This window comes from Xenopus tropicalis, chromosome 5 (genome assembly GCF_000004195.4).
Source record: "Xenopus tropicalis strain Nigerian chromosome 5, UCB_Xtro_10.0, whole genome shotgun sequence".
Lineage (NCBI taxonomy): Eukaryota > Metazoa > Chordata > Amphibia > Anura > Pipidae > Xenopus > Xenopus tropicalis.
Genome location: NC_030681.2, coordinates 62288448 through 62309729, shown reverse-complemented (window position 1 = coordinate 62309729; position 21282 = coordinate 62288448). Strand labels below are relative to the sequence as shown.

At 38.5% G+C, this 21282-nt stretch overlaps 1 protein-coding gene across 8 annotated transcripts in view; it reads left to right on the top strand.

Moving 5' to 3' along the window:
* Nucleotides 1–21282, top strand: part of nhsl1 (NHS like 1) — a 185396-nt gene that overhangs the window by 75249 nt on the left and 88865 nt on the right. For 5 of the 8 annotated variants that reach the window (XM_012962800.2, XM_012962804.2, NM_001142125.1 and 2 more), the window contains 1 exon segment: nt 9248–9400. The exons of 2 other annotated variants lie outside the window; for them this stretch is intronic. In XM_012962800.2, the coding sequence (XP_012818254.1) occupies nt 9248–9400 (153 nt within the window). 8 annotated transcript variants of the gene reach the window in all.

Below are 21282 nucleotides of genomic sequence, written 5' to 3'. Positions count from 1 at the left end.
CAAGCACCAGCTAGGATGGTTTAGAGCATGGGGTACATAGGACTCAATCCCTCAGATGGGCTTTCGCAAAGTGGAAATATCCTGGGGTGTAGTGCACCTACAACTCACTGTACTGTGTGCAGAGTAAAATAGCAAATAATGGATGTCAGAAGGTTCTTTGCTGATGAACAAATAATAACTTGCTTTATTGTCAAAAGACAATTAGTGCACAGGGTTAGCTCATATACTCACAAATGCAGATGCTATAGCAGTAGTACACTCTGAGGACAACAAGAGAGGATGCCACTGGTTTATCCCACTTATTTGGGAGACTAGGCAGCGTAAAGCACCTGGTCAGCTCAACACCACTATGGAGGGCAGTCTGGATAAGTAACTAACTCAGTCCTCAGGTTGACTACCTTTTAGCTTTAAAGAGTCCTACAGCCGACTTTGAATCAGGGTTATGGTACTAGCCCTGTATCCTTTGTCTTAACCGTGGCCCTATGCTAAAGCAACAGTGCCTGTATGGAAGAGTACTTCCAGCTAATCTCCTGGATGGAGCCAAAAGCTGCTCTTGCTTCCTTCCTTCACTACAATCACTTTCCTAGAAAGTGCTCGACAGAGTGTAACTATATAAACAGGTCCTTATTCACAAGGTCCCTGTCCCCCGACTTATCTAGAGTGGATGGTAACTCTAGGGCAGGCTTCGGCTTTACTGGGGCCTATTCTGATCCCAGACTCGGTAAACCTTCCACCTGAGATATCAGTGGCAGCCAAAGAGGAAGACCCACCCTTCTGCTAAACATTATATTGGAGTGCAAAGGGTGGAGTCAACCTGCAATTCAATAAGGCACGTATGCAAACTATAAACTGTGTACATGGGTCTTTGCCCAGCATAAACTAGGAAGTTGTAGGATTTAAAGCCATAGGGGCATGTTAACCCTAAGGGTCCCTACATTCGTTTCATTCACTTCATGCCTACGATAGTAGAAAAATCAAAATGATGTGCCTTTTAGGCATCTACCAATAGAGTATGCTTTGATTTTTTTGATGAAAAAGAAGAAACAAATTTCCACTAACAACTAATACTTTCAGCTGATAGCTCCTGCTATACTTTTATAAACTGTGTGCACTGTACATTTATACAAAAACCTATTTTTAGATCCCACTTTGAGCCACACAGAATTAGGCACACTGCAAAAATTAAAAGAAACTGTAATTTAATTATTTGATGCATCTATTATGTCTGCAATAATTTACTTATTTCAAAAATAAAATGATCTTTCATAATCTTTATTTGATACTTTTAAGACATTATAACCTCATATCATAGAAGGATAATTCAAAGTATTATATTTATTTTAATTTACAATACAATTTTACAGGGTGTGGATACAACAGACTGAGTAGTACAAGCAAGTAATGCGATCTGTTACATACAGGGAGATAAGTAATTCATTTATTTTACCCTTATCCACTGTCATTGCAAGCCAGTAAGTTGTCATTGCTTTCAAGTTTAAAAAGCTCACAATTAAAATAACGGGTGGTGGCCGTTGATATACAAGAAATCTTTGTGAGCCTCTTGACATTGTTGACTAGAGGTCTGCTGAATGTGCCTGACTCCAGGGAGACCTTATAAGGAGAGTGCCTTTTTGCCTAAAAATTATACATTATATAAATAGTAGAATACAGCTTAGAATTCTGGTGTATATATAAGAGAGTGGAAAGGTGCAGTAGTGCACAAAGGCAAGCTCTGCTGAAACTACTTGCCTGCTTTGAAATTGCAGTGTGTTGTGTATTTGCGTATGTTTTGTTCCCAGGCAGGGTAAGCTGCAAGCATCTTGTATATGAGTGTGGGTGTGTCTGTCCCCGATGGCTGCACTGAGCAGGTCAACTGGAAAATTATTGTAGGATGGGGGTGATGGGTGAGAATGCTTCTGTGCATCGCATTACCGATGTCTAATAGGCAGTCAAATATAGTATTTATATCCCTCCCTCCTTTCACATTATTAATTTATTCTTTCTTTTGCTTTGTTAAAATACTTTTAAACGTCTTATCACATTGTGGCATAGTTTGGTTTTTTTTAAGCAAACATTAATAATAAAAATAAACAAATGGTAGGAATCTGTGATAGTGGTAAACTAGCTTTGATTGTGAGGAAACTGAAATAAAACTGGACAGTTAAATAGGGTTTTTTTTTAGTGGAAAAACACACAAATTTATATTGATTTATGTTTGACTTAGACATAAGAAAACTTCTCAGAACAGTCTGCCTCCACTTAATATGCAGCAGTTCAAAAACTGTGTTCTTAATAAAAACTGAAAAATTGTTTATACATTTCATCATCACCCTAGACATTGTGCTGTTTTACATTGTGCGTCAAACAGAGCCTTAGGGCAGGGTCACACTAAAGGTGGCCATACACGTTACAGTAATGATCTTTCCTGCGACCATTGGTTGCAGGAACATCGTTCATCCACTCCACTAAGGTTTAACTATTCAGCATTAAGGTACTGCCGATGTTTGGGTGCCTTCAAAGGCTCTATCAAAATTTTCTACCCTGGCAGATCGATGAGACAATCAATATCTTAAGCTTTTGCTGAGATCACTCGCCTCATCAACTCACCATACACGCACAAATATTGTATGAAACCTTGTTTTGTATAATATTGGTGCATGTATGGGCACCTTAAGTGTAGGGTCCGCTTCTCTCCTCCTGCATTTTGTAGGCTATACACTTCTGTGTCTAGCTGCACTGACACAGGGCGCCAGCGTCAGTCTAATTACATCTACACAGAATGGTGATCGGCAATCCTCCCTGGAGGAGGTAAATTTGTGCCACTAGACTTTTTGGTTTGTTTTTTTCTCCCAGCTGACCATTTTGGCCTTCTAACCTTATAAGAGAATCGGTGCATTTTTTGCCATCTACTCATTTCCCCAAGTAACTAGCTGGTATTTAAAATGGTGAAGTTAAGCATACTAACTCCACCTCCAAGGTGAAGTGGTGCCAGTGTATTTCTGCTTTGTTCTACTGGACACCCTCTCAGAAACTGTATTCAATTCCTTTCTTAGGGTTGCTTCTTAATCTAAATCTACCTCATCTGAGCACACTGTACTATGAGTGCTACACCTGTATTATCAAATAAATCCCCCCATATTTCTCCCATTCAGATGATTAGAGGCCTCCTAGAAAAAAAAGCTGAGCTCTGTAAAGAAAGTTCCCATAATGCCTCGCTTCTGCTCCAAGACCAAGACTGGTGTACATGCTCAGTGTGTAAGACTATGAGGAAGCTTCCTGCTGATTGCCTCAGATCACACATTCCTAAGGGGGCAGGGAGTTCTTAGCGTTCTTGAGGGAGGGGAGAGCAGGAGAGAGCTGCCTGTGGAAAACAAATAGACAAGAAATCCTGTATCTTTTGAAGGAGAACTCAGTGCAGCGTTTCTGTGAGTGCCTATGGCTGTATTTACATAGACCTTTCTGAAAAAGCTTACTTTGTTTTTACCTTTCCTTCTCCTTTAAGGCTTATGCCCCACACAGTGAGTTAGTTGCGCACCGTAGATCTCTGCTATCCTGGGCATCTAACTTCTCCGCAATGCCTTTCCATCGGCAACAAAAGGAGTTGCCGGTGGAATAGCCTACGCATCGCTTCGGTTTTCCAAAGCTGCATGAAGTTTGCTCCTGCAGGCTACTTTGCGCGTTGCCCGCAATAGCAGAGATCTATCGTAAGCAACTAACTCACTCCATGGAGCCATCAGCCTAAAGGTGACCATACACGGGCAGATATCAGCTGCTGATTCAGGCCCATCAGACTGTTTCAGCAGCTTATCTGACTGTGTATGGTCACCCCTGACAGGCCTACCCGAACGATATCTGTCCAAAAATTGGGCAGATCTCAATCAGCAGATCGGGGACTGCATCGGCTCATTGATTCGGTCCTCTGTCCTTTTACCCACCATTTTAATTCAATCTTTTGTCCATAAGTCACCCACCATATGTGGACATATTGGGAACCGATCTGCTCGTTTTGGTGACCTCTCCAAACAAGCAGATTGCACCGTGTATGGCCACCTTAACTTGCAGCTCAGCAGTGACTGAAGTTTATCAGAGCACAGGTTGTAGCACCCTGGGAAATGAAGAATATGGCTAGCCCCATGTGAAATTTCAAAATTAAATATAAAAAAAAAAATCTGCTTGCATTTTTGAGTAACGGATATCAGTGCTGGATTCTACTGAAGAAGCAATATTAAGTGATAGAAAAAGACAAGTATTCTAATGACAACATTCCTTTAATAGGATAGTTTTGTTAGGTATATAACTGCTTGACTGGCTTTGTGCACACAGGACTGATCACTGGCACCTGCACAGTGCCTTAGTGGTGACTGAGAAGAGCTGGAAATAAATACAAACATATAAGCATTCATCCTTTCACAGCCCAGCAGAGAGAGCAAGGGTTTTAGTGATTTTCATGGAGGTGGGGGAATGCATTTGAATAACAATAGCTGAAAACCAATACTCCTCTATTCAGAGGCCTGGCAACTGTTGGAGGGGCATATAGCACCATCACAACTCAGACAGGGAGTAGACCAAAGAGAATAGAGAGGTGGAAAAGTCTTCAAGAAAGATGCATGTAGGCAGAAACAGTGCTTCTTGTGTAAAGCGGATGATGTAGTGATTGGCAAAACCATAGATCTTTTCCCTTACATCTGCTGTGTTGGCTCAGGGATTACATACTGGGAAAAAGGATTTTCAGGGTCAGTGGTTGTTAGAGGCTTTTCATCTCCAATTCTGCAACAGAAGGAAAAGACCGATAAGGAGGATCTGTGGAACCTGCTCATTTTCTATGTATTTTTAACTTCAAAGCGGGAGACACTTTGGAAATGGTTATATTCGTTAATGCAATGCTGAAATCATTTATTAGTATGTTCAAGAAAAAAAGTAAGTACATTTTTGATAGCCTTAACATATATCACTGGTAACAAATAAACACAGCTTAATTGCAGGCTGTATTCCTTCTCTTTGGCTTGCAGATGAAAAGTATTATAGAATTTGTATAGCTGTTTGCCGTGTTTGCCTGGGAAAGAATCCTGTGTATGAGATACAACAACAAAAGAATTCAACCTTAGGAGCATGTAATGAAAAGGTCTTGTTAAGATAGTATAATTTATGCATTTGTGGCTCAGTTATCATTATCTTTCTTTATTAAATATAGATTTAAAAAACGCCTATACATTTTTATAAATGCTTTCTCTTTTGTGTAGCATGGATATTAAGTAAATTTTTTTTTTTTTTAAATCATGAAATGCACCTATTAGTTTTTTTGGGGTTTTTTTTCAACACATCAGCCCATCCCCCACAAATGCATAGTTAAGCTAATTATATACCAGCATGCCATTTCTTGTGTATGTCTCTCAGGGGTATTACCTGCTATTTTTTCTAAACTGGTATATCACTACCACCTTTTATAAGTATTGTTTCCTGTTCTCATGACAACCTGATTGTGCCAGGGGTATTTTAGTCTCCACATGCATTTTCTTAAAAATTTAAAAAGACAAGCTAATTTAAAGAGTTTAACTTGTAAACCTATACTGTTTTCAGTGTATTTGAGTGTTAAAACCTTTAAATGGTGGGTTTAATGCTTAAAGTATCGGTACCATTAGTTTACATTAGTACCACTACTGGATCAACGTCCGTTCTCAGACACGGTTTAATTAAGTTACTGAGGCTATCCTAATATATTAATTATATCCTGTTCTATGTAAAGCTTGAATACTAAGGAATGAAACTTATTTTGGTGACCGATACTAAATTAATAATATAAAATAAAATGTATGTAACGAAACTGCAGTTATACGTATATAAGACAATTTGAGTTAAATGGCAGAGCAAGTTAGGACCAAATTTATATACACTTATACACTAGTTTGGCTGTCAATTGCCATAATTTTGTCATTTATAGCTGTTTGCTGTTCACACCTGAATATCTGTGGTTCAGATTATTGACAGTATGTATCTGTGAAGCCATCATAAAATAATCTGGATGGTGGAAAGATAACGTTAAGTAACCTATGTTTTACTTTGTTAGTGTGAGTGAATATGGGTTGGTTGTCTTTGTGTTTTTGGATTCCTAAAGAAGGTATTTTGTGTGTGTGTGTGTGTGTATACAGCAACGAAGAGATCCGCACTCATAGGACTTACACAGCAAAACCAGTGTCAAATAAACATTCAGAGAGACACTGGTTTTGCTGTGCGAGTCACTTTGAAAAAGTCTAGTGATATAGCCGAAATGTTAGTCTTCTCAATAAACACCATACTAATTCTATAAGTCCTGTGAGTGTGGATCTCTTCGTTGCTGTATCTAATTCTTCACCTGGACCTGCACCCAGGCTATTGTGACCCGACTGACGTTAGTGCCGGCTCTGTCCTGATGTGTGTGTGTGTGTGGTTATGTGTATATGTATGTATGTATGTATGTATGTATGTATATATATATATATATATATATATATATATATATATATATATATATATATATATATGTGTGTGTGTATATATATATATATATATATATATATATATATGTGTGTATATATATACATATATATCAAAGTTACAAAACTGATAGTGAAACAGACCTAAATACAACAAGTGGCGGGAAACAAAAATCATAACGTAAATGTGACGTGTAGACTGCCAAACGAGTGTAATTCAAAACGTCAAAAATACAAAAAAGAGAAAATATGCAAAAATTCCAAATAATAATATTGTAACTGTGTCTTCTCCACAGAGTATGCATCGACTATATAATTGTATGCATTAAACAAAATAAATTATCTTGCTAAAGTCCTTATGCGGCGGTGTGTGTGTGAATGCGTAAATAGTATATGGGCTAGAAAAGCGACCATACCTTAATATAACGTTATGAAGTACAAATAGTGTTACCAGAAGTACAAAAATATAACTAAAAGATATAACACAATGGCCCGTGTCTCAATAGATCGGGGTGGAGATCACTGTTAAAATAGATCAGTGTAGTGGCGATCGCTCCTGTGGGGAAACAGAGCGGTATATCGTTAGAAAAGGCCACTCACTATATCACTAGGGATTACAGGGTTGCTATGCACATTTGTGTATAGTAACCTAAGGCCGGTGGATAGCGATAGCACCATTTGAACAACCGTTAAATCACGGTTAAATACACAAGAATTACATGAAGGTAAATGTGAACAGAGAGTAGACAAAGTAAATGACAAACAGCAAGAACAAAAAAAAAGAAACATAGAAAGGTTGAGCTACCGCAGGAATCTTGGTCTAACGGAACAATCCTCAGGAGTACAGGTTACTTACGGCAAACCAGCATACTAAGAGGGGTCGCGTAGTATTCCAAATGAGTACCGGTTCAACAAAGGACCACCCGCAAGTAATAGTCCCGGATAATTGCTATCGGGTGTATAATGCTGTTAGCACCCGAATAAGCACAAGAAGTATGGTGCTGTTGGCATGGAGGGAACTGAAGGTGTGCGCAATGGAACCATGATATAGTTGCACGCGAAGCCACACATAGATGAAAGTAATTTAGGAGTTAGCCATTTCATTGATATCCTTCAAGTCCAGCCACACTATATTGGATCGCCCCCAAATATGAGCGAAAAATATCTCAAGTAGAGCATAAGAATGGTACAGGTCATCGTAGATGCATATAGCAGTATCGTGTGCATAAAGACCACCGCATAAGGGGCTTGAGCGGCACTAACTGCGAATGTCAGATGTTAAAAAAAAAAATGTTATATATGTTATATATACTGTGTATTTTCTCTTCCATATATACACAATGTTTCATGTTCGTTTCATTTAGATTCCTCTGGGGATATGGCTCAGCTTACGCAGGTTTTTGTCCCTAAAATTACAGTTCACTAGTCCTCTACCCACAACTCGTATCTATTACCATTTTACCATAGTCCCCATCTTGTGCCACCAACCTTGTCTCACAGTCCTGACTAATGGCCATGTTCTATGAGCAAAAGCACGTTATATGGACCCAGAGTGGCAAGCGGAAGGGCTGAACTTACCCCTTATGCAGTGGGTACTGCACCCCCATTCCAGCTACACAAGAGGGTACCTTTGTTAACATCTGACATTTGCAGTTAGTGCCGCTCAAGCCCCCTATGCGGTGGCCTTTATGCACACGATACTGCTATATGCGTCTACGATGACCTGTACCATTCTTATGCTCTACTTGAGATATTTTTCGCTCATATTTGGGGGCGATCCAGTATAGTGTGGCTGCACTTGAAGGATATCAATGAAATGGCTAACCCCTAAATTACTTTCATCTATGTGTGGCTTCGCATGCAACTATATCATGGTTCCATTGCACCACCTTCAGTTCCCTCCATGCCATCAGCACCATACTTCTTGTGCTTATTCGGGTGCTAACAGCATTATACACCCGATAGCAATTATCTGGGACTATTACTTGCGGGTGGTCCTTTGTTGAACTGGTACTCATTCGCAATACTACGCGACCCCTCTTAGTATGCTGGTTTGCCGTAAGTAACCTGTACTCCTGAGGCTTGTTCCGTTAGACCAAGATTCCTGCGGTAGCTCAACCTTTCTATTTTTCTTTTTTCTGTTCTTGCTGTTTGTCATTTACTTTGTCTACTCTCTGTTCACATTTACCTTCATGTAATTCTTGTGTATTTAACCGTGATTTAACGGTTGTTCAAATGGTGCTATCGCTATCCACCGGCCTTAGGTTACTATACACAAATGTGCATAGCAACCCTGTAATCCCTAGTGATATAGTGAGTGGCCTTTTCTAACGATATACCGCTCTGTTTCCCCACAGGAGCGATCGCCGCTACACTGATCTATTTTAACAGTGATCTCCACCCATATCTATTGAGAGACACGGCCGTTGTGTTATATCTTTGTTATATTTTTGTACCTCTGGTAACACATTTTGTACGTTATATTAAGGTATGATCGCTGTTCTAGCCCATATACTATTTACGCATTCACACACACATCGCCGCATAAGGACTTTAGCAAGATGATTTATTTTGTAATAAAATGTTTTTTTATTGTACTTTCTTGCTCTTAACAGGGTGAAATTTGAAAATGAACCTAAAGCCACATTCTACTTCATGATCCTAAAGAGTAAAGTTAAAATAACCAGCAGTCAACTTCTCTCCTAAACTAGTTTTTACATGTTTTCATTGTAGCTTTGCAGATTATATTGGCTGAAATACTGTCTTCTTTCTTCTAGCGGTTTCCAATCTAGATGAAGAAAGTAAATGGACAGTCCATTACACAGCCTCTTGTCATCAACAAGAGAATGTGTTCCTCTCATCATCTAGACCTTTATGTGTAGATGACCTTCACAGGCAAGCTAAAGTGAACCTTAAAACTGTGCTTAGAGGTAAGCAAACCGCTACATCTAAAGTGGAGTGGGCATGATTAAAGGGATTCTGTCATGATTTTTCTGATGTAATTTCTAGTACAGGTATGGGGCCCGTTATCCAGAATGCTCGGGACCTGGGGTATTCTGGATTAAGGGTTTTTTTTCATAATTTCTATCTCCTACCTTAAATCTACTAAAAAAAATAATTTAAACAGTAATTAAATCCAATAGGATTGTTTTGGGTCAAATAAGGAATAATTATATCTTAGTTGGGATCAAGTACAAGGTACTGTTTTATTATTACAGAGAAAAAGGAAACCATTTTTTAAAAATGTGAATTATTTGAATAAAATGGAGTTATGGGACTGCTCCCGAAACCTGCCTGTTAGGAGTCTTACATAGTATAATCCCTCACAATAGCTCCTGGCTACGCTACAGGATACTCTTGTTTTACGCAAAAAAAAAAAAAAAAAAAAACCCGGTTGCAATGCACTGGATGGGCCCTACTTTGCCCACCATTACAGGCACCTGACAAATTTGAGTTTGGGGTCCCTGGTGTGACTTAGAGGGTAACTGAGCAGTTCCACACCCATACAAATCTCTTGACTCCCGGAGCCTCCCCATTTTTTTTGATCAACTCAACTTATCTAGTCCAATTGGTTGATGAACATAATACACTGGAACCGCTGCCGGACCTATACCCTCTAAAGTTATACTCATCTAATAAAGCCTGTAATAACGATGTATACAGCAAAGATATAATTTAACCCGGAAAAAAAAGTATTCCATTCTATCCTTTTGAATTGTCCGATATGTTTTATGTTTTTATGAAAATCAAAAAAATACACCTTTTCCAAAAAAAAAAGTAGAGTTTGCGTAATTCAGAACTTTCTGGATAATGGTTTTCTGGAAAAGGGGTCCAATACCTTTACTAAATTACACTGTGTGTACATTGTAAATAATTCAGTCTACTATATTTTCCTTCAATCAATAAATGTATTCATTTAAATTGTGAAATCTCTGTGTGGGCAGCCATTGTCCATTGTGCCTGGTTCTGTGCTTTCAGAAAGAACCAGCACAGCATGATGCAACAGCTTTCAGATTCCCAAATCATTCACTGACTTGTCTTTCTCCTGCTTGGGTGTTATTCCTGTGTCCATCTCTAGGTAAAGCATGGAAGTATTTAAAGTGGTTGTTAACTTTCGAGTTAACTTTAAAGGGGTGGTTCACCTTAAAGTTAACTTTTAGTATGTTATAGAATGGCCAGTTCTGAGCATTTTTTCAGTTGGTCTTCATTAATTTTTGATCATTTTTGAATAATTTTTCTTTGTCTTCTGACTCTTTCCAGCTTTCAAATGGCCTAAAAAACCTATTTCTCTGTGAGGCTACAATTTTTTTATTGTTTTTGTTTATTTTAAATTTTTCTATTCATGTCCTCTCCTTTCCATATATCAGTCTCTCATTCAGTATGAATGAATGAATATGAATAGGCAAGGACCTGAATGGAAAAATGTTATTCAAAGCAGCAATTATAATAAAATTGTAGCCTCACATAACATTTTGGCTGCTGGGGTCAGTGAACCCCATTTGAAAGCTGCATGGAGTTAGAAGAAGAAGAAGGCACACAATTCAAAAATGATAAAAATTAAATAATGAAGAACAATTACGAACTTACTTGCGCCTAAAGTAATAAATCTCCATAAAAATATATAGATCTAAGCAGTCATAGACAAAAGCTTACCCGTTGTGCAGGGTTGGTCCAGGTGCTCATTCCCCAGACCCTCAGCATGGGGGAGCCATATAGGAACAGATTAGCGAGATAGGCTGGCACTCCGGAATTCCATATTAGTAAATTTAAAGCTCAAATCATAAGTAAAATCATAAGTAATTTATTGAGATAATACACATAAATTAATGCTTCTAAGCCTTACGCGTTTCGTACCATTCTGGGTACTTAATCATAGGCTAGATAACTTCCTATAAACACTAGGTATTTAAAGTCAGACTGACCAATCAGGTGGTGATAGTGCTGACCAATCATTACAAACATACAATTAGAATCATTAGTTCCAACCAATCGTAATAGGAAAGAGTAATTAAATAGTAATTACAGGAGTAAAAGTAAAAGAAAAACATTGTGTAAACTTATTTTAAAAATAAATGCTTAATGCTTAGAAGCATTCATTTATGTGTATTATCTCAATAAATTACTCATGATTTTACTTATGATTTCAGCTTTAAAATTACTTATATGGAATTCCGGAGTGCCTGCTTATCTCGCTAATCTGTTACTTAGAATTGGCCATTCTAAAACATACTAAAAGTTACCAAAAGGTGAACTACCCCTTTTTAAGCAATGCAAATGATATTTTACTTCTTTTGATCTATTCAATGGTAAAAACATTCTCTAGGTTCGGGTAACCTGCTTTTTGAAAGGGTGGTCTGTGGTGTCAAAGACAATTCCTACTTACTGTATTGATTGATTTAATGCAGCACTGTCCAATTGCTATTGTACTTAGGGCCAGAATTTTTGTAGCCTACATGATGGCGATAATGTAAGCCAGTTTTGACCACTCCCTTTTTTTTTAAACCACACCCATGTTATCACGAGAGCTTTTAAGACCATACCCACATTATGGGTAGCAGGTGGTAGCACACCAAAAAAAAAAATATTTGGTCATCACTATCGCCCTTCACTCATATGTAATAGAATCTTATTAAGTCATATTAAGACATACCCTTAATTCCATGTGGCTCCTCCTTCCTTGTGGATAACCCAGCAAACCCCAGCACATAATTACACACCTTAGGGGCCCCCTAAAAACTATTTTCAAGTACTAACAAACTCCCAGAACACTTCCCAGAGGCAGCATAGGACAGGCAGAGTATGGCACATACAGGCAGGGAGATTATGGCGTACAAAGGCAGCATAGGGCAGGCAGAGTATGGCACGGACGGCGTAGAGCAGGGCAAGCAGAATATGGTGCACACACAGGCAGGGCAGGCAGAGTAGGGAAGGAGACAGGGAAACCTATCATGTGTATGTAAGTGATCAAGGCCACTCCAACATGAACAGTTTGTACTGCAGTTCATACAGTGACACAATACCAGCATTACTGCTACAGTCTGCCTGAGATTGAACAATGTTACATAGGGTTAAAAAAAGACCAAATCCATTAAGTTCAACCCTTTCAAGTTCAACCCAGCACCCACAAACCTCTACTGACCTATCTGTACACTCAGATACATAAACTATATATGCCAACAACAATACTTACTGTAGATTTTAGTATCACAATAGCCTTGGATACTATGCTTGTTCAAGAACTCATCCAGGCTTCTCTTAACGGCAATAACAAAATCTTCCATTACAACACCACTAGGAAGGGCATTCCACAGCCTCACTGCCCTCACCGTGAAAAACCACTTATGCTGCTTCAAATGTACTTGTACATATTGGATACTGTAATGTACTTGTACAGAGTAATCATGTCCCCTCGCAAGCAGCTTTTTTTCCAGACAAAACAACCCCAACCATGACAGTCTAACCTCATAGTTTAAATCTCCCATCCCCTTTACCAGTTTAGTTGCATGTCTCTGCACTCTCTCCAGCTCATTAATATCCTGGACTATCCCGGACTGGAGCAAAAAAAAAAAATGCACTACATACTCAAGGTGAGGCCTTACCAGGGACCTATAAAGAGGAAAAATTATGCTTTCATCCCTTGGGTCAATGCCCTTTTTTTTTACAAGACAGCACTTTATTTGCTTTAGTAGCCACAGAATGACAGTGCCAGGAATTAGGCAACTTGTTATTTACAAAAACCCCTAGATCCTTCTCCATTAAGGATGCCCCCAACACACTACCATTTAGTAGGTAGTTTGTTTACAGGGTGGGCCATTTATATGTATACACCTTAACATAATGGGAATGGATTCCCATTATGTTAAGGTGTATCTATATAAATGGCCTACCCTGTATATTATTTCTACCAAAGTCCATAGCTTTGCACTTATCAACATTGAACCTCATTTTCCAGTTTGCTGCCCAGTTTTCCAATTTTGTCAAATCTCCCTGCAAAGTGGCAGCATCCTGCATGGAACCTATAGTTTTGCACAATTTAATGTCATCAGCAAAAATAGAAACAGTACTCTCTATGCCTACCTCCAGGTCGTTAATAAACAAGTTAAAAAGAAAGGGATCAGGGACTGACCCCTGCAGTACTCCACTAACAGAGGTAAAATGCTTCAAAACATCTTCCTTTCTGCATCATTTCACATTTTGAGGGATGATGAATATTATAACTGAATATGAACTTAATATAAAATTTCTTCTTTAAGCAATGTCCAAGTACATGACATCCACTGCCATTCCAGCATCGAGGTTCCTGCTCACCACCTCATAAAAGGCGATTACCGTATATACTCGAATATAAGCCGAGGTGCCTAATTTTACCTAAGAAAACTGGAAAAAATTATTGACTCGAATATAAGTCTACGGATTTTAAAGAAAAAAGACACAGAAATTTTATATAGGCACACCTGTATTTCTTAGATTATTAGGTCTATTAAAAAAATCCTATATATTAAAAGCATAGAAAGAAATAGGACAAGTATAAGCCTAGGGTGGGAAATGCAGCAGCTACTGCTAAGTTTTAACATCAAAATAAATACAAATAAATACCAATAAAATTACATTAATTGAGGCATCAGTTGGGTATATGTTTTTCAAAATGTATTTCAAAGTAAACTAGCTCTGTAAGCGGAGAAGAGGGTAAACAAAAACAATATGAGTACTACCCCACGCTCATTGCACATTGGCAAACTGGCAGCAGACCCGGTCCCTGAGGAGATGTAAGGGGGAATAAGTATTGCTAGTGGGAGCCTAGGCCAGGGCACTGGAGGGTCTGGTTGCAGGGGGCCTAATTTTCACCTGTTTATTTTTTTTATAATAAGGACAAAAAGGACACTGGAAATTTGCATTTAACATTCATTAACATTCTTCATATATATTAACCATAACCAAAATCACAGTAGGGATTATAAAGAATCAGTATACTTATTGGTGTACTTATAATTAGTTTAAAGGAGACATATAGCATAACTCCTAATAATGAATAATATATAGTGATAGTTTGACTCTGGGCTAAAAATAATCATTATCTTAAAAAATGGCTCTTTTATTGCATCTCCCTATAGATCTGCTTCAACCACTGTGTTCCAAATGGGGGTAGGTGTGTTCTATCAATCCTTGCCTGAATGGGTCCTATTCTACAGTGCAATATGCTTAGGAGAAGAGGAGAGAGGGTGCTAGTCTGGAGGGACCCATGGCACCCGACTCGCGTATAAGCCAAGGGTTACTTTTTCAGCACATTTTGGGTGCTGAAAAACTAGGCTTATACTCGAGTATATACAGTAAATTAGTCTAACTAAGCCTCAGTTTCCCAAGATACAACATTAACTGTGCAATGAAGAGGGATGCAAATGCTAGCCATTTGTACAGAATGCAACAAAATAAATGTGGCACCTCATAAAGCTTACAAGGTAAAAAGTAAGTATGCACTCAGGAATAATGTGAATCAATAGGGTAGATGCAACTATTAGTCCTTCCTTTCCTGCATAAATTGATTTTATAGGACTATATGTACCTTCGACTAGGCAAATCAAAATTTCATGTGCAATGAAAATAGCATTCAGCAGCACAGATTCCTACACCCCAAACTGAATTAGAAGGGTTAAAAGAGGGCTGGGTGACTAAAAGGCCAAACTACCGACTGTCCATCTAATGGCACCCAGCTGCAGGTCTTTTTTTATTAAAAGCTCTTTAAAATCTTTTTTATATCAACAAGATACTGAAAAGTATGAAAATTGGCGGTTTTTCAATAAAAGTAAACACACTGAACTTTGTCTGTTTATGAAATGGAGAATGATAGATGATGTGGCCACATTAGTACATTTAGCACTCTCATGACTCCCATTATTAGTATGGCAGCTTCCTTACCCTTCCCAAACTTGCTTTTGTCTGCTGCTGTAGCATTTTTCTTTCCCTGAAGTTATTAGCAGTGCTCCTCAAGGCAAGGGGGGGCAAAAGGTTCTCCTCCCACCTTTCCCTAATCACCTTTCCCTAATCTGCAGCTGCCAACATAATATATTTATGAAGAGTTCACAGGGGGTCACGCTGAGTGTCCTTTTATTATTTATTTGATTATTGAAACTTAGCAGTAGCTGCTGCATTTCCCACCCTAGACTTAAACTCCAGTCAATAAGTTATATATATTCATGTACCTTATTAATTCAATAAACCAGAAGACAGCAACTAAAATGTTGTACAGGACCTGTTATCCAGAATGCTCGGGACCGGATAAAGGGTATTCCGAATAAAGGGTCTTTCGTAATTTGGATCTCCATACCATACGCCTACTAAAAAATCTATAAAACATTAATCAAACCCAATAGGATTGTTTTGCATCCAATAAGGATATTTTATATCTTAATTGGGATCAATTACAAGGAACTGTTTTATTACTATAGAGAAAAAGGAAATCATTTTTAAAATTCTGAATTATTTAATTAAAATGGAGTCTATGGGAGACATGCACAACATAAAACACATTTTCATCACTGATCAAGCTCAGCAATTTTAAAGCTATATAAAGATGTTCAAGTTTGGGTCTAAATCTATAACTAAGTCTCTGTCATTGTGGCTTTTTATTTCACTAATTAAAGAACTACAAATATTCCTTAAACCTAAAGTTTTAACCAAAGACAAATGAAAACAATAAAATTACAGTAGCTCATCTGGACTTCTCACTGGGCTTTATTCTTAAAGCAGAGAAGTACTTTATTATGACTATTATATATGAAATAATAGGACAGTGTAACATAGTATTTTTTATCCATTACACTTTAAATTTATTAGGCGTTGAAGTCAGTACATTTTTGCTTCTGACTGCATGACTCCACAGCTCTGGTTAAAGGGACAGTATAAACCCTTTTTTTTACATGAGTTAAATGAAATAGGGCTTTAGCTAAACATACTTTTTGCCTTTAGGTCTTATATAAGTTTTGCTATTTCCTGCACAAAATAGAGCAAAATCTAAAATTGAAACTAAAGTCAAATATTACAGTCAAAACAAACCCTCCCTTTCCCCAGCTAAAGCCCTTTAGGTTGTGATATAAGACAGAAGCTTCTCATTGGAGTGCTCTTTGTTTGGACCTTGCATAGGGTTTCATTTTTAGATTTTGCCATATTTACAGCAAGATATAACACAAACCCTTACAAATTTCCTAATTAAAACTATAGACAATACATGTGTTAAACACAAGCCCTATTCATGGAACTTGTGTTATATAGGAGGGTATACTCCCCATGTAAACATAGTCAACAGACTTTTTGTTTTTAAACATAATGGCTTTTAGACTTGCATCTAGGAATGTTATAAGCAGCATGAAATGAAACCTGATTGCTTTCTTAGCATAAGTTGGCTTTTTAAGAGTATTAGTTAGATTCAGTCACAAAATGTTCATTATAATATGCAAATGCCTATCCTCCTATATACAGACGCATCTACATTTGTATAAGTTACATCTCTAATTAACAATTACTTTTAAATGATTTTTTTTTTTCAAGCAGTGTAGATTCTAAACCTACTTAAGGGCTTATGTAATATTACTATTTTAGGTTGGAGGGCTGTGATCCATGGAGAGGTCACCGTAAGAACTGAACAGATTTTTTTCAGCACTGCACAAAACTTTATTACTACTTTAATACTACTTACACAGTCATTTTTTGGTCCTAGCTTTATTTATTTATTTGGACTAAAATTACTTTAGCATGGTTAGCTGTTCACAGATCTGCAAGCTGGAGCTAGAAATAGAGAAGTAATTAGTGGTGTGGCAGGTGTAAGGTTTGAACTATATATAATAATAATATAATATTAATAATAATATTAATCACCCCTCTTACTAGGGCTCCAGTTCTTTTGAGAAGCAGACAAATAACCCACATATATTGAGTAGCAAATCAATGGATTGTTACAATTAAAGGATTAGTTAACAAAACACAATATATTTACATTATTTACAGTTACAAATTAATAACGAAGTCTACATCATCATAGCTACCGACAAACACAGAACATGGCTGTCTGGTTCCCTTTCTCTAGCCATGGCCTCCTCTCTGGTCTGTCTCACATCCTGCCCGGTCACTTCTGATGTAGTTCTCCCGGTGCTCCTCCCAGGTTCTTCCCCCAGGTTCCTTTCCCAGGTTGCTCCCTTGACCACTGTCCAGCCTACATTTATACACCTTTCAGCCACTGCCCCCCACATACCAATGGATCAGATGGGGTTGATAAAAACCACGCCTTGCCCATTGTTCAGTAACTGTTGAGTTTTATGGCTTCTCGCAGACGTACTGTCCCACCACCATCCACAGAAAAACCCTTTGATATGGAGATTTGGCTTTTGGGTGAAACTTGAATAATGGTTTATAGTAATCAGTAGAGCTCCCCTCTCCCAAACACATATATATATCACAAATAATGACACCTAAGATAAACGATTTCTTACACAGGTCAGGAAGAATTCCTGTACTCGAGTATAAGCCGATCCGAATATAAGCCGAGGTACCTAATTTTACCTAAGAAAACTGGAAAAACTTATTGACTCGAGTATAAGCATAGGGTGGGAAATGTAGCAGCTACTGCTAAGTTTCAATAATCAAATAAATAATAAAAGGACACTCAGCGTGACCCCCTGTGAACTCTTCATAAATAAATCATGTTGGCAGCTGCAGATTAGGGAAAGGTGGATGGAGGACCTTTTGCCCCCGCCTTGCCTTGAAGAGCACTGCTGATAACTTCAGGGAAAGAAAAATGCTACAGCAGCAGACAAAAGCAAGTTTGGGAAGGGTAAGGAAGTTGTCATACTAATAATGGGAGTCCTGAGAGTGCTAAATGTACTAATGTGGCCACATCATCTATCATACCCCATTTAATAAACAGACAAAGTTCAGTGTGTTTACTTTTATTGAACAACCGCCAATTTTCATACTTTTCAGTATCTTGTTATATATATCTTGATATAAAAAAAGATTTTAAAGAGCTTTTAATAAAAAAGACCTGCAGCTGGGTTGCCATTAGATGGACAGTCAGCAGTTTGGCCTTTTAATCACCCAGCCCTCTTTTTAACCCTTCTAATCCAGTTTGGTTTGTAGGAATCTGTGCTGCTGAATGCTATTTTCATTGCACAAATTTTGATTTGCCTAGTCGAAGGTACATATAGTCCTATAAAAGCAATTTATGCTGGAAAGGAAGGACTGTAGCTGTAGCTGTATCTACCCTATTGATTCACATTATTCCTGATTGCATACTTACTTTTTACCTTGTCAGCTTTATGAGGTACCACATTTATTTTGTTGCATTCTGTACAAATGGCTAGCATTTGCATCTCTCTTCATTGCACATGTTGTATCTTGGGAAACTGAGACTTAGTCAGCACTGCACTGAGTACCTATTGATGTATGTGTTAATCAATGAAGACAATCCGCTGCAGAGATTTGTTTCAATGACACTGGCATTCGTCAAGCACGCACGTCCACGGGGCAAAGCCTTAACCAGCATCTTCCTATACACTACTTCTATGCACACCTCTGGTTCCTAAACAGGGAATCTTCCGAAGGAGTGTACGTCTTAAGTCTAACCAACACCCAACCCAAACCCACAATGGTTGCTGAAATTTCAGCCCGTAGGTTTGGCGTCAAGAAGTGTGTTCACATTGCTGAACAGTGATTTTTGAGGTGCTGCTTCTTTTCATCTTTTGGTTTAAAACCGGAAAACATAAAGCAAACTTTGCCTCCCAGTCAAATTGATACCATGGAAAAGCATGCACCCTTCCATTCATTCACTGATTTTTTTTTATTTTTTTATCTGGCTTTTTTAAAAACAAATTGCATTCTATATATTTGTGGCCCGACATGCCAACTCAATATGCTGTCCATGGCAGAGCCAATTTCTAGTGGTCCATTTAGGAAAGACTGGTCTTGCTTTAGTTAATCACAATATTACATTCCCATAAAAAAGCAGAAACATTTATTCCATAAGTCCTTACCTATATATGCATCAGTATGTTGGCAGCCCATAAGCCTTTGTACTTATAAAGCTTGGGGATGAAAAGAAGGGGTCCCAGAGCAGTTGGGGTTGGGACTCCTAGCTTGTACAAAAAAAAAGTGTAAGCCAGCAATGCACAAACTGCAAACCTTTGGCAATAGGTTTATATCACACCCAGTATCCTCCAACAGCCTGCAGAATCTTCTTGGAGAAGGTTTGGGGTTCCATTAATGCAAAACACACTATGAATGTGAGCAGAACTGCTGTTCATGGAGGCTTCTGGATAGATTTCAAGGCTTATTTATGAACACAGTGCATGGCTTCCTTTCAGATTTCCCACACTGCACCATTTATTCCAGCAACAGTGCAGCTGCACCATCTATTCTAATAGAATATAATATGTCTGCCGCAATTGTGATTCGCAAAAATGTGGGCTAATTAACTTTAGAATTTCCCTGAATCATGTTAAAGTCGCTTTATGTGGAGGGTGGGTGTGTCATTAATAATGGATTAATTGCTTGATTTGCTTGCCGCAAGAAAGTAGCGCCTACTAACCAACACACTAGTAAAACCCTGGGAATACTCCAGGCTGGTGGTAATTCTAGGGTTCCCTTGCATCAGTATTTGCACTTTTGCATGTAATTCTGTAGAGCAGGGCTCCCCGCAAGTACAGGGAGAAGCTTATAATGGAGTCTATGGGAGATGGCCTTTCCGTAATTCAGAACTTTCTGAATAACGGGTTTCCGGATAAGAGATCCCATACCTGTACACTCAAGTGCAAGGAGCATGTAGGGGGAGCAAGTGCCTATTATGAATGCATCCATTTTGGGTCCAGGCACTTGCAATTCTGTTTATAAATTACCCCTTTTTTATTCACTGTACCGTATGGCATACCAAGGGAATTAGGATTCTCTGCCCAAGGGTAATGGCACAAAAGCTGTGGATGTGCTTTTCTCTGTCTGTAAACAAAACTCTCATTGACTCCTGCATGTATCTGCTCTGTCAGGCATGTCTGTGTGCAGAAACACAGAGAAGATTTGGCTGCAAAAATGCATTTTCAACATTAAATCCGCTCCATGTGTCTTCACATAAGCTGACTCAGTGCTGTTACTCATAGGAGCTGATGAGAGTGGATTGGCTATACTCCGCCTTCATACCATAAATAGATGTAAAAAGGTGAATACCCAGCTCTGTGTGCCTTTAGCCTAACAAACACCAAAAATAAAGTTACTATTAATACACCTCCATTGTGGTATTTCCTTTGCTATGCTAAAAGCCTTCCTCAGCTTCTGCTTTGGGCCAACTTTGTATCAGTAGGGGAATTTTAAACTTTTCAGCCAAATCGCCCTGTGCCTGAGCTTTCAGAAGGAGCCAGCACCACACATTAGTAACTGGAGGATTCGCAAGCTGGACTTGGATTTCTTACTGTTGAGTGCTATTCTGATATCGACTGGGAGGTGCTATCTTTCTACCTTCTCATTGTTCTGCTGATCGGCTGATGCACAGGTAACATAGTTGTGGCACCCTGGGAAGTTAATAAAACTGAGCATGCCCAGGAGCCAACAGCCAAAGTAAATATGCTGATGGAAGGGGCCAAGTGAGTTAGAGGAGGAGAAGGAAATGGAAGGGGCAGATTTTCAGAATTGGAGTTCATGAAAAAAAACTGTGGAGTGAAAAAAAAACCTGCAACAAACCTCTTGCAACTTTTCTTCTTGTATGCTATTTTAAGAAAAAAGCACAACAGAGCATTCCTGCGCATTCCTGTTGCACACTGGTGAGAATCGTATTGTTCCA